Source organism: Bidens hawaiensis, unplaced genomic scaffold (genome assembly GCF_021521415.1).
Source record: "Bidens hawaiensis isolate Kalapana, Puna unplaced genomic scaffold, B.hawaiensis_p1.1 tig00014658_1, whole genome shotgun sequence".
In the NCBI taxonomy this organism is placed as follows: Eukaryota; Viridiplantae; Streptophyta; class Magnoliopsida; order Asterales; family Asteraceae; genus Bidens; species Bidens hawaiensis.
This window is the reverse complement of record NW_027492282.1, coordinates 83,111-97,628: the sequence shown is the minus strand read 5'-3', so window position 1 is coordinate 97,628 and position 14,518 is coordinate 83,111. Positions and strand designations below refer to the sequence as shown.

The window sequence follows — 14,518 nt, the reverse complement described above, 5'->3', positions numbered from 1 at the left end:
ACAACAATTTCGGATGCTACGATCCAATAAATGACAATTAGGTAACAATAATCTAGTTTTCGATGTTTCTTAACTATTTCACCTTTCCAAAAAGTACTATTGATTGTGTTCCAAACTGTCGAAAAACTCTTTAAAGTTTTTGAGTTCGAAGTTGGCCAACACCCTAGCTAGTAGACAAAACGTATTTGCCGCTAGATGCTACTAATCATAATGACATATAGCTAATCATAATGACAACTGAGTCCAAGTGTCCAAAGTCATGCAACGACGGAGCTGACCAGCGCCACATTTGCTAGTTTCTTCGTGTTTTTTTTCTCTATATCGACCTTCATTAATATAACCTGGTCAAAGTACTGTGCTTCAAAAGATTTATAGATCAAATTGTAACACTTATCGTCTAATATTAACGTATATTTATGACTTAATCAGTGCTAAGTTAGAAAATCATATTTATCATGAGTTCATGACTCGCATGACTAGTTGGTCCAGACATAAAAACCAACTATTAATAGTGATTGATCAGGTGATTTGAAAACCTTTGGAATCACCTTCAGTCATTTACATGCCAATATCATATCAATGAGCTTTCTATAACGAAACTTTAATCTTTAATCGTACGTCAATAACTTTCATTAAAATTCACAATATACACAAGTAAAGGTAATACATGACTGCTAGTAATGTTGACGATGCATTTACTATCACATAATGTGAATAAATTGTTGGTAGATGGTGTTTGGTAACTGGTTCGTCTCTGATAATTTAAATACTCCAACCGAGTCAATATAAAAAGGCCTGTAGGTTTTAACGAAATGTTTTTATCCGCTAGCGTATATGGTCATATGGATAAAACTTTTATCAGCCTAATTATTATAAGCAGAAACCATTCTGAGCATATAATTATCTCATAACCTATTGCAAATAACTTTATTTTTAACAACAAAAAACATATATATGTAAAATGTATAAAAAGGTTTGTGCCCCAAAAACTTATGTTACCCGGCTGATGGTGCGGCTCGCACACCCTTCGAGCCGCCCCTATTTGATAAAGTTCATTCGCATAAGCTGAAAATTAGTTACATATCATAAATATTACAGTAGATAAAAGTCATTTAACGTTTGTAGACTGCTAAAATAATTGGTAGTGGTGTACGAACTATGGAAGTAGGTGGTGGTAGACGATTGTGGTAGGCGGTGAACGGTGGGTGGTGGTGGTGGACGGTGATGGTGGCCGACAATGGGTGGTGGTAGTGATGAACGGTGGTGGTGGGTGGTGGACTATGGTGGTAGTGGATGGTTGTGGCGGGTGGTGGTGGTGGCGGGGTGGTGGTGGTGGACGGTGGTGGCGGCGGACGGTGGGTGTTGGCGGTGTTGGTGGATAGTGGTGGCGGGTGGTGGTGGCGACGAACGGTGGATGGTGGTGGCAGTGGACGGTAGTTGTGGCCGACGGGGGTGGTGGTGGCGGACGGTGGGTGGTGGTGGTGGCGGCGGAAGGTGGTGGTGGGTGGTGGGTGGTGGTGGCGGCGGACGGTGGATGGTGGTGGTGGTGGCGGACGATGCGTGGTGGTGGACATTGGGTGTTGGTACTTGGTATGATGTTAAGAAGTGTGAAGATGTGTGAAGAAAGCTTATTTTTTCAGACAATAAAAGCAGTTTTCAGATCTTTAAAAAAAAAAATAGTCTTCAAAAGCTTATGTCTGCGCGCCCGCAGACATAGACTCCTTGCAGACCTTATAAGCAAAAACAAACCCAACCTTAGGAAAACATGAGTTTTTTTATAAACCATATTGGGCTGTGTCTAGGCCCAGTAGGTATGTTTTTCGTAAAATATATTTTGGGTTAAATATAACTTAGTTAAATCTTGAGCAAGTTGCTTTTGAACATGTCTTTTCTTGCTTGGCCCAAAACAGTTTAAAGTGTGTTATGGGTCAGCATTAGGCCCTAAGCTAAGTTTTATTTAATAAAAACATTTTGGTTAGTTTGGTTACTAACGAAAACTTTAATAAAAACTTTTGTTCGGCTTCTTGGGGGGCCAAATAGGTTGCAAACAAGGCTACAGAATATCTAATATCTCCATTTTGAACTTGATTTGACTTAACAAATCTTGGAAATCCGAGGAACACACCATATGGGGCCGCCCGAGATTTGCACTTCTCCAATGATGTCACGGATGCCGCTCCGTGTGCTCCTTAACCACTTATGGTCAGTGTAGCAAAAATCCCGTCTGGACACCAATTAATCCCCGATTAATCGCTAGTCTCCATTTCACTAATTGATTTTGGCTAGTCAGCCAATTAATCGGTCGATAGTCAAATCCGGCCAAAATCAGTGAATTTTGGCAAGATCCGACCAAAATAAGCGCTTTCTTGCGATATTCCAGCAAAAACCATGGTTTTCCACTGAGATTTCCGTCAATTTAAAGCCAAATTATGTTTTTGTATGAATAAAACTGAAAATTACATATAAAAATGTGTGCGTATTATATAAAACTAAAAAATATACATTAAAGTTCGATCAAATTAATCACAATTAATCTCTAGGCTCTCCTCACTGCCTTGCTAGCGACTAACGGTTTTTACAACATGCTTCTGTCATACAACCTTAATAATAATAATTCTTCTTCCACGTTATAAAACCCTAAATAAAATATTCGTTTGTTCCTTTAAATACAAACCCTGCCGTTTTTCCCGGCGGAGTAACCTATAATATTATATTACCTATCCGTAACCTCTCACTCTTGTCACCATAATCACACTCGACCTTCAATGGCTGCCCTCTTGCCCCATTACCCGATCACCAAACCTTACTCCATTAATATTAATATTAATATTCCTTCTCACAAATTCCTTAATGTTTCCGTATCACCTCCAACAAATGTCAGAACCCGTAAACCTTTGGCCACCAGGGCCGTAATGCAGGTCAGTACGGACTCCAAAACAGAGGATCGGTTGGGTCTCGATATCGTGACGGGAACAGAGCTCTCACAAAAGGGCTTTTTGGGCCTCAGGAGTCAGGAAGACCAAACTGGTGTGCACGGTGGGACCCGCGTGTTGTTCTTATGACGAATTGGAGAAACTGGCACTGGGAGGGATGAATGTGGCTCGGCTGAACATGTGTCATAAAAAGTAACTACTTGTTCAAGTATTGAGAACATAGATGTATACGAGCCCGAGTCGAGCCAGTGTGGTTTTGAGCTTGAGCTCGAAATTAAACGAGGCAGCTCAGCTAGGCTCGTGCTCAATTTTGAAGTTAAACGAGCCGAGCTGAGCTTAGGTTGATTTTGGCTCGGCTAGTTTTATTTGAGCTTTTATCGAGCGAGTCACGAGCCGGAGTCTTTTTGAACAGCCCTTAGTATTAGGTATAAAACACGGAAGGGGTTTTTCAGGTTGACCCAAAACCCAGAAACACGTGACTAGTAACCGAACCGAACTAGTAGGCTTTGGTTTGGGTAGCATGTCGGGTACAGGTTCCATGGATACAAGTACTGTCGGGTTTGGTTAAACAGTTCCTAGTGATAATTGATAGTTAATAATTGATAATATTCTTGTTTTTTAAATTTGTGTATTATTATTAAACTAGTAAATGTTTACTTATAATCGTACTTTCGTTGCATAACAGGATGGATCAATATGGTATTTCACTACTGAAAAATTTGACGGTTGTCGACCGTTCACAATTCAGGCAAGCTATGAGGGTTTTGCTCAAGGTGAAATAAGTTGTTTTTTTAGTAAATAGTTTAATATTATTGGATTATTATCATTATTATTGGCTTAATGCCACATATTCTTGTTTCAGGAATTAAAGAGGGTGATGAGCTTGTGGTTGATGGAGGAATGGCAACATTTGAAGTGATTGAACGAATCGGGAATGACTTACGTTGCAAGTGTATTGACTCGGGTCTACTTTTGCCAAGGGCAAAGTTAAGCTTTTGGAGAGATGGAAAGCTTGTTGAAAAACATCATGAGCTACCGACGTTGTCAACAAAGGTTTGAATATGTTTTTGTCATTTTATTCGCTTTAATTTAGTAAATATGATATTATTAGTGTTTTGAAAGCGTAAATATGATATCATGATAAACAGGATTGGTCGGATATTGAGTTTGGAATATCTGAAGGAGTAGATTTTATTGCCTTGTCATTCGTTAAAGATGCGGATGGTGTGAAGCATTTAAAGAATTACTTATCTACCAAAAATAAGTAAGTGCACAAAGTAGGAACCAACTAATAAACAGTTGTTTTTGTCGAAGCACGAGATGAATCTGACCTGATCCATGACGATGTTTCCACGGATTTCGAGATGAACGAACCACGTCTTGATCTTCTTCTCCGGCTGGTTGGGATCTGCAATGACTTTTTGGGGGTGTGGAGGTGATCGCTAAGAAATCTCCAGGATCTCTTGTTCACAGACACAAAAATATGGTGGTGGCTCTTATTGAGAATGACCAACCCCTAATAAGGAGGTGGAGACCTCCTTATATAGGGAGCCTCATGGCCACCATCATGGTACCCTAATGGGCCTAGCCCAGTTAGGGTTACCTCCACAAAACCCCCTCAGCCCAATAACATTGTATTAGTCCATATAATAAAATAAGCCAAACATAATAAATTTAGGGTCGTAAAACCGGGTTTAGTACCATACCCCTACAAGCCCCCCCAAGTCCAGCGTTGCTCCAGGGCGCGCAAGCGTCTAGGTGGAGCGCTGGACTTTATGAGGTGTGTTAGGCTATGAGGATGTTTTTTCCCTGTTCTTTGGCCTTGTCTTTATTGTCTTTGAGTTTTGAGAGGTTTTCTTCATGATGGTGACGAGCTGTAAAAATAATGAAGCCTGCGCGCGAGGCGACTTATGGATCTATGAGAATAATGAAGCCTGCGCACGTGGCTTCTTACGAGCTATAAGAATAATAAAAGCTTGCGCGCGAGGCGTCTTACGAGCTATAAGAATAATAAAAGCTTGCGCGCGAGGCGTCTTACGAGCTATATGAATAATAAAAGCTTGCGCGCGTGAGGCGACTTACGAGCTGTAAAAATAATGAAGCCTGCGCGCGAGGCGACTTACGGATCTACGAGAATAATGAAGCCTGCGCGCGTGGCGTCTTACGAGCTATCAGAATAATAAAAGCTTGCGCGCGAGGCGTCTTACGAGCTATAAGAATAATAAAAGCTTGCGCGCGAGGCGACTTACGAGCTATAAAATGATGATAATGACTGGCCCACAAGGGCCTCCTCCGCGCAGGATGAATATCCCGGCCTGTTTTCAAAATAATAATGGAGGCACAAATGGCCAGATAATAATAATGATGTCATAGGTGTTTGTGCGGCTCGTAGCCGAACCTGCAAAAAACATGTCAACTAAAAGTGGATGTATTGCATGGTTCCCATCCTCGGGCAAATTATGAGGTGTGCCCAACCTTTAAGCTTGGCGCGTGGCCTATGGGTTTATGAGGATTCCCAACCTTTAAGTTTGGCGCGTAGCCATATGGGATATTATGAGGATTCCCAACCTTTAAGTATGGCGCGTAGCCATATGGGATATTATGAGGATTCCCAACCTTTAAGTATGGCGCGTAGCCATATGGGATATTATGAGGATTCCCAACCTTTAAGTATGGCGCGTAGCCATATGGGATATTATGAGGATTCCCAACCTTTAAGTATGGCGCGTAGCCATATGAGATATTATGAGGATTCCCAACCTTAAAGTATGGCGCGTAGCCATATGGGATATAATGAGGATTCCCAACCTTTAAGTATGGCGCGTAGCCATATGAGTACAATCATGGTTGTTCTTATCCTGATTTGGATTAGACTGTTCATTTGTTATGTCGCTTACGCGCGGCCTGCGCAATGTCTCCTTTATTCTCACGCGCAGATGTGGTGCGTGAGCGTGCATGATGCGTGGGCATCTAATATGCATGAGCGTATGTGAAGCCCAATAACATATGTGATGCGTGAGCATATGAGATGCGTGAGCATGTGATATGCGTGAGCATACGTGATGCGTGAGCATACGTGATGCGTGAGCATACGTGATACGCGTGAGCATGCGTGATGCGTGAGCATCTAATATGCATGAGCGTACGTGAAGCCCAATAACATATGTGATGCGTGAGCATATGAGATGCGTGAGCATGTGATATGCGTGAGCATACGTGATGCGTGAGCATACGTGATGCGTGAGCATATGTGGTATGCGTGAGCATACGTGATACGCGTGAGCATGCGTGATGCGTGAGCATGTGATATGCGCCACGAGCATAGGTTTTGGCTGTCTTCATGAGCATGTGATATGCGTGAGCTGTGGCGTAGAGTGATCGCCGGGAGCGTGCATGCGACCCGCTGTGGCGTAGAGTGATCGCCGGGAGCGCGCATGCGACCCGCTGTGGCGTTGAGTGATCGCCAGGAGCGCGCATGCGACCCGCTGTGACCTAGAGTGATCGCCGGGAGCGCGCATGCGACCCGCTGTGGCGTAGAGTGATCGCCGGGGGCGCGCATGCGACCCGCTGTGGCGTAGAGTGATCGCCGGGCGCGCGCATGCGGCCCGCTGTGGCGTAGAGTGATCGCCGGGGGCGCGCATGCGGCCCGCTGTGGCGTAGAGTGATCGCCGGGGGCGCGCATGCGGCCCGCTGTGGCGTAGAGTGATCGCCGGGGGCGCGCATGCGGCCCGCTGTGGCGTAGAGTGATCGCCGGGAGCGCGCGCATGCGACCCGCTGTGGCGTAGAGTGATCGCCGGGAGCGCGCATGCGGCCCGCTGTGGCGTGTAGTGATCGCCGGGAGCGCGCATGCGACCCGCTGTGGCGTAGAGTGATCGCCGGGAGCGCGCATGCGGAATCCGAAGTTGATCCACAGGGAGCGATTTTGATCCGCGGTGGCGCGCACGATCTAGAGATTTTGAATATCCACATCAAGTAGGTTTTTATGTAAAATCAACAGATCTAATAGGATTTCTAGATCTATGAATATGAAGTGTGACTGTTGCTCAAACGAACCCAGATCTGAAAAAATCATAACTAGATTTGGTATATTTCACTTAGAAAAAACACAGATCTAAGGGTTTTCCCCAAAAGTTCGGTGGTATTTCTTCCTGTGTATTTCCAGATCTGGAAGTATTTTTTAGATCTACGGATTTTTGGATTTCCATAGAACATATCTGAAAGAAGAAACCGTAGACCCGAGATATTGATGAACAGATCGGAGGGCCGAGACGAGAAGCGAAGCGTGGTTCATTGCCGTCCCACGGATGGCGCCAATGTCGAAGCACGAGATGAATCTGACCTGATCCATGACGATGTTTCCACGGATTTCGAGATGAACGAACCACGTCTTGATCTTCTTCTCCGGCTGGTTGGGATCTGCAATGACTTTTTGGGGGTGTGGAGGTGACCGCTAAGAAATCTCCAGGATCTCTTGTTCACAGACACAAAAATATGGTGGTGGCTCTTATTGAGAATGACCAACCCCTAATAAGGAGGTGGAGACCTCCTTATATAGGGAGCCTCATGGCCACCATCATGGTACCCTAATGGGCCTAGCCCAGTTAGGGTTACCTCCACAAAACCCCCTCAGCCCAATAACATTGTATTAGTCTATATAATAAAATAAGTCAAACATAATAAATTTAGGGTCGTAAAACCGGGTTTAGTACCATACCCCTACAGTTTCCCAATAGATGTAAAACATGAATGTTTTTATGTGCAGATTCATTAAGGTTTTGGCTACGATTGAGAGTTCGGAATCTCTACACAAACTAGAAGAGATTGTGGAGGCGTCTGATGGAATAATGGTTGCAAGAGGGGATCTTGGTATTACTTTCTTAACTTAACCGAAACCTCAAAATCAATTTTTTTAATAAATGGATTTTGTACAAATTTATCTGTATTGACACTTGTCTAAGAACTTATGACACATTGTTGTGTTTGATGTGGCAAAGGTTGCAGATGTTTCTGAGGTGGTTAGACAGTATGCTGACGCGTTGATGCTATCTGGGGAGTCAGCGGTTGGATCATATGGAGACAAGGCTCTTTCGGTTTTAAGAACGGCTAGTGCCCGAATGGAACTATGGAGCCGTGAGGAGAATCAACAGCCACCCGTCCTTCAGCGTGAGCTTGGTTTCTCATTGCCTGATCAGATAGCTGAGCAAACCTGCAATTGCGCTGCCCAAATGGGTAATTAATTCATCCTCTAAATTTTAAACAATTCAAGAAATGTAATATATATTTATTACAATTGTTATATAATAATATATGCAGCAAATAATCTTGGAGTGGATGCAATTCTTGTGTATACAAGGCATGGACAGATGGCGTCACTATTGTCGCGTAACCGACCAAACCCGCCTATATTTGCATTTACAGATGAACAAAACACACAAATGGCTTTGAATTTGCAGTGGGTAGTGGTGCCTGTTTTGGTTGACCTATGTGATGACATGGATGTTAATATTCACAGAACGACCGAGCTTATAAAGTCGAAAGGAATGTTGAAACAAGGGGACACGGTCTTAATAGTTTCAGATGTTATTCCAACTCGTACGAATCGGACTGTTTACCAATCGCTCCAAGTCAAAGTTATTCCATGAGATTTTACAAATCCATAAATGATGATGATTGAAGTTCTTGTTACACTTCTACATTTGACTTTTTGGTAAAACATCCCTATTTAACGTAAAACGAATGTGACATGAGTTTAGTTAATTTTATTTGTGTTGTTTCTTCTACAGATTTCGAGTTTTTGGTCACACAACCTTTGTTTCACACACGCGGGCATCTTTCATTGTCTCGGTTAATCGAAGCCACATATCCTTGGTGATTTTCTCTATAATTAAACACCTTTCGCAATTCGAAATTTTATAATATATCAATCTGCAATACATCAACGCAGACACAATATAAGAGAAACACAAGAAGTGTCATCTTTTACCAATACATTATTGTTATTAATTAGCTCAAAGTATATGATAAAAGTATTAACGAACTACTGCCCCTTTTGCTTCGATCTTTCCATTGCGCGCTCATAAAACTCATGAGGATGAGGAAGAGATTTGGAGACGCTCTCTCTATCCATGCACCGTTTGACCCAATCGGCCAGTTTCGGGCAATCTTTCTCTATGTTCATATTCGCAACCTTGTTCAACGTATAGAACCAGAAGCTAAAGGGAATGAGTGCAATATCTGCAAACCCAAAGCTTTCTCCGACCAAATATGGCTTTTCACCAAGTTGACCTTCTAACACCTTCAACACATCCATGAATTCCTTTTTTGCAGCCTCTTCACCGTCTTCGCCTCTTGTCTTCCATATCTTTATTCCACCATCATACATCTTCAGAACACCAAAACCAACAAAGCTTATTACGTATACACAATATCACCTATTAATCAATATTGCTATTTCTTTAAGGTAACACAGCAAGTTGGTTTAAATTATTTGTTTTATAAACACAGACCATTCAACGCATATATTAAAACATAATACTCAATTTTCAATGTAGTGTTGACTACTAATTTGTTTTTATTTGTATTTTTAAAAAAATTGGTCATATTAATTATTCCATTAGGCTATGCGTAGTGGAGGAGCTATAAATTATGGCGTTTTGCGCCGTGTGGCGCCCAGTCAGCAAGCGGTGAAAATTTGTTTTTGGGGTGTAATGGTGTAGGGGCTACAATAGTAATATAATAATAATAATATATACATATATGAATATATAACACACACATATTAATATAATAATATTTTTTTCTTCTTCTTGGGCGACATCTTCTCCTCACCCCCGCCCCATTTCACCCAAATATCGCCCAGGGGGCGGTGTGCTCTCCCTTTGTCGCCCTTTCTCGCCCAAACTTGCGCCCCATTACGCATAGCCTTGTAACTTTTATTCTAATAAAGGATGACGTTTTATTTATATCCATTTAATTTCAATAAAAATTTTGGGCATGTTTTATTAGTTTTGATACAATGAGGCAGTTCAAGAATATTTTTATATACATTTTGATATAAATATTATTCAAGTCGTTTCGGTTTCTTTACTTGCCTAGCTATTAATAAAGCGAACCAGTACCGAACTAGCTGGTTCCCATTGCGTCCACACCTCAATGCGCGAGTTGATTACAATAAGTTATTACTGTTATTATTATTTTATCACTTAACATTTGCATACATGCATGCACTAGCTAGCTAGATTAGTTTAGGTTATACCTTCTTGTCAATGAAGTCAGCCCAGAATCTTGCTTGGGCTCGGAGATGAGGATCAGAAGGCAACAATGGCGGAGAGTTAGCGTGCCATGCGTCATCGATGTACTGAACAATGACGTTGGATTCGCATATGGATCTTCCATTGTGGATGAGGACCGGGATTTTCTTGTGAACTGGGTTCATCTGAAGAAGAAGTGGGCTTTTGTCGCCCAGGTTTACTTCTCGGTACTCATACTTAACCCCCTTCTCAGCCAGAGCAACTCTCACCCTCGCACCGAACACACTAACCCAGACATCTAGCAGTATGACATCGGAACCATCCATTTTTGTTGATATTATATGTTAGATGTGATGAATGTGAAATGAGGCGATTGGTATTTATATATGTAGGGAAAGTGGAGCATCATCTGAAAGTGTGGTGTTTAGAAGAAATTTGAAGAAGTCAACAAGGTATATAATGTCACTGCTTACGCCATCTTAACCTTCAATATACGTTCTTTTTGACTAACATTATGGGTATCAACATCATCAACAACATGCGTTTCAGCTGCTGGTATATATTGGTAGTAATAGATATATATTAATTGGTATTGTATTATTAGGAGTTGATTAAACTGTTATTAAAATACACTAAAGATACATTATCAAGATAATAATTTAGCACCACTGACCATGGTGTAACCTAAAGGTTAACACGGCTGCCAATATTGTGATTTTTGTGATGTTAGAAGTTAAAAATAAAAGTTCTGATACTGGTCATTTATGGCTTAGTAATCTAATCTAGTTACTTATTTCATTTGAGTGTGTTATATTGGTTTTGGTCATGTGATTTGCCTTCTTCAAACTGTTTTAGTCAAGAAAATAACTTTTTAACAAGTTAGGGCTGGGGTTTAAATTCTATAATCATTTTGGGTTATAGAACAAACATAGTTGCATTTTTCAATATAAAAAGCTCATGTGCCCCTCATTTTAGTCTTTTTGCGAAGACTGTCTTCTTCCACGGCCACTGTTTCGTGTTCATAACTCATACATATTCATTCCCATCTAGCTAGTTTGTAAATATTATGAGCAAGGATGTAAAGTTAATGTTGACAAGTGTTTGATGTTTGATAAGTGTTTATAAACTAATAAATGTATATATGTGACAATGTCTGATATGGTATAACATAGTAAGCTAAGTTAAGCGTATCTTGTCAAATTTTTTGAACTATGATCTCACTAGCTAAATTAACCTAATGTTTTGAACTATGATCTCACTAGCTAAGATATTCTAGTTTGAAGTTAATGTTTTAAAAATTTTTAATTTGTAATGTAGTTGTAACTTGTAAGTTGTTTTAAGCTAAGAAAATTTGTAAATCCAATCACAGTCAACAGCATCTCTTTGAATTTAAAACACTAATTCAAACAAATACACCGGCACCATATAAAAAAACACAAGTCACACCCAAGTGTCATCTTTTACAAATTGCAACATTATCATATATTATCACAATTATTTGCAATTATTAACTTAAATCACATGATATATTATTAATTAATTAACTACTGGCCTTTTTTCTTTTCCCTTTCCATGAGGAGCTCATAAAGCTTAAGAGGATCAACAAGAGTTTTGGAGACGCTCTCTCTTTCCTTACACGGGTTCACCCAAACCGCTAGTTTTGGGCATGCTTCCTCTACCTTCATATTCTTCGCAACCTTGTTCAACGAATAGAACCATGTGCTGAAGGGAATCAATGCGATATCCGCAAACCCAAAGCTTTCCCCAACCAAATACGGCTTTTCACCAAGCTGTCCCTCTAATACCTTCAACACATCTATGAACTCTTCTTCACCGTCTTCTCCTTTTGTCTTCCATATCTTCATCCCACTATCATATACCTTCAAAACACAAAAACAAACTATTATTATTATTATTATTATTATTATTATTTAAGAAATAATTAACTTTTTGTTCATTTTTGGCTATTCATTAAATGAATGAACATAAATGAGCTTCCTGACAAACAGTTCACTAAACGTTTGGTTCATTTACATGAATGACTAATCATGAGATTAGTTAAGGACTTAAGGTACCTTCTTGTCGATGAAATCAGCCAAGAACCTGGCCTGAGCTCGAAGATGAGGATCGGAAGGCAACAAGGGCGGAGAGTTGGTGAGCCACGTCTCATCGATGTACTGAACAATGACGTTGGATATATACTTATATTTTATTTTTTTTTTTAAAAGTTACGTGTATACATGTTTTTATTTATTTTATAGCTGACTTTCTGTCTCCATCCACTAAAGATACTTTGATTCCTTTTTAGTGTTCAACACATTTTTCACCCATGTACATGGTTCACCGAAATTTGCAACCTCATTTTCAAAATTAACCCACCGCCCGATGTCTACACACTGATACACTTTGAGTTAAGTCATCTAACTCGTTATATTATTCCGTTAAACAAATGATGAGGCCATGCGAAAAATCGTCTTATCACATATAACATAAAGTAAATTTTAATAATAATATATAACGTCTTTAGAGGATGTTTGGCTAAGCTTGTTTAAATTCAAAAGTGCTTTCGGCATAATTGTTTATTTATTTTTGCCTTTTTCAAAATTAGTTCTTAAGAAAAGCGTTTAGATTAGCTTTTGTGGTTGAAAAAAACCAAAAAGTAGTTAAAATGACCAAAGAGGGCGTTCTATATATTTAGTAGTTTAATAGATAATAAAATGGTGAGTATATTTGTAATTTGGTAATCCAAAAGCAAAAAACCAAACAGAAAACTTATTGCTTGCTTGTGGAAGCCATCTTTTTAACACATAACAAAGGCAAAACATAGAAGTGCGTTTATGATATATAGCCAAACATGATTGTTTGCTTATTTGCTATTTAACTAGTAAATTTGCCCGCGCTTCGCTGCGCGGGTCTATGTTTTTAATGATAATTGTGGTTCGTGTTATTAATGATAACTGTTTTTTTATTATGTTATGGAGGGAAGATATTTTTCACTATGATGCAAAATATTTCCCATATAATTGACTACATATACATAACTAATACATCAGCCATTTAATGTTTATCATAAACAGGCTTCGTGTTGGCCACAGTCTTTGGTTTCTAAAAAGTGCCTTTACAATCTTGAAGATTGTCATCAAACCGTTTGTTGCTGATTAGATATTTAAGTTGTTGTTGCTCAAAACGTTTGTGCAGCCTTAGGGTTTTCTTTGTATCCGTCTTCATCCTTTTGCTTGAGTCTCCTTTTTTTGTTGATGTGTATTAGCTATGTGGTTATTCATCGTATTAAGATAATGGTGCGTGTAATGAGCGTTTTTAAATTACCCGGTGTTTGCTCTAGTTCTTGTCTTCGGGTGGCTTTTTTAGGTTGGGTGTTGTTGCTATCTGTTTTCGCTGTCAATTAAACCATGAGGTACTATCATATACTCATATTTCTAACAGAAAAACAAAATCACATAACCAATTGATCAACACATACCTATCAAGTTAAAGAATGATGAACTTTTATGTATACTCGATCTCTTTCATACTCACGTTTCAATCCCCTTGGCCCCCGATCATTGCTATTCAAGACCCCAAATTGGCCCTTGCAAACTCCAAAGTAGCGTATATGTAAAAAAAAATTAAGTTTATGTATTCCATTTTAGGATATAAATTATAGTAAAGCAATAGAAATAACTTAGGCAACTCTTAATTGAAAAGTATTTATGTTTATTGAGAACCCCATAAGCAACCTATATAATATTTGCTTTGTAGATAAGGCATATTTACTTTTAGAGCTAAAAGTAAGTACCGAAAGATTTAAACAATCGAGATTTAAAGAAGATACAATGAAAAAGCCTTAGCCTCACTACACCAGTCACCTTCCCTGCTCCTTTACTGGTAGTCATTTCCCAGATTACAACCCATGAAAAGTATGAGCAAAATCTTGATTCCTATTCACAAAGACACAACTTAGAACTTAGAAAAAGAAAAAAAGGTAAAATGTATGTTAGAAACAAACTAACTAAAAATCATAACCAAGGCCAATGTAAACTACAGGGAATAAAACCTAACTAAGAAATTTTAATGTAATAGTTATATTAGTTATATTAATTACTGAGCCACATTGCATTAGAAAAACACTAAACCTTATATAAAATGGAATTGAGCTAATTGATTAACTTCAAGTAATAAAAAGGGCAAAAATCTGAACCTTGTAATTTTCTACCATTGACCATGTTTATGAAGGGCTGAGCAGTACACAGAAGATCTGCAAGAGAATCGTCATCTCACGTCGGTCGTCTTCCCGCAACTGTCGAAGAACACCGTGAAGCATAAGCACAGCCCTCG

At 39.7% G+C, this 14,518-nt stretch overlaps 1 protein-coding gene and 2 pseudogenes across 3 annotated transcripts; 1 reads left to right on the top strand and 2 right to left on the bottom strand.

Moving 5' to 3' along the window:
* Positions 1-3,597: 3,597 nt before the first annotated feature.
* LOC143547189 (plastidial pyruvate kinase 1, chloroplastic-like) lies at positions 3,598-8,710 on the top strand (annotated as a pseudogene). The gene is made up of 5 exons (XR_013137732.1): positions 3,598-3,706; positions 3,796-3,986; positions 4,082-4,197; positions 7,696-8,162; positions 8,247-8,710. The product of XR_013137732.1 is annotated as a plastidial pyruvate kinase 1, chloroplastic-like (transcript).
* A 152-nt stretch (positions 8,711-8,862) lies between these two features.
* LOC143547187 (putative glutathione S-transferase parA) lies at positions 8,863-10,545 on the bottom strand. The gene is made up of 2 exons (XM_077038671.1): positions 10,189-10,545; positions 8,863-9,315 (listed from the first exon to the last, which is right to left on the bottom strand). Exons 1-2 carry the CDS (start codon positions 10,507-10,509, stop codon positions 8,971-8,973), a joined length of 666 nt encoding a protein of 221 aa, XP_076894786.1. The 5' UTR covers positions 10,510-10,545; the 3' UTR covers positions 8,863-8,970.
* A 1,076-nt stretch (positions 10,546-11,621) lies between these two features.
* Positions 11,622-12,373, bottom strand: LOC143547186 (putative glutathione S-transferase parA pseudogene; annotated as a pseudogene). Its single transcript, XR_013137731.1, has 2 exons — positions 12,259-12,373; positions 11,622-12,063 (listed from the first exon to the last, which is right to left on the bottom strand). The product of XR_013137731.1 is annotated as a putative glutathione S-transferase parA pseudogene (transcript).
* Between the last annotated feature and the right edge of the window lie 2,145 nt (positions 12,374-14,518).

What these genes read in the sequence shown, in the direction of transcription:
- LOC143547187 (XM_077038671.1), bottom strand. Translation starts at nt 10,509, where the DNA reads ATGGATGGTTCCGATGTCATACTGCTAGATGTCTGGGTTAGTGTGTTC. An exon ending in CTGACTTCATTGACAAGAAG is followed by an intron (nt 9,316 to 10,188) that starts GTATAACCTAAA and finishes GGTGTTCTGAAG; the next exon opens with ATGTATGATGGTGGAATAAA.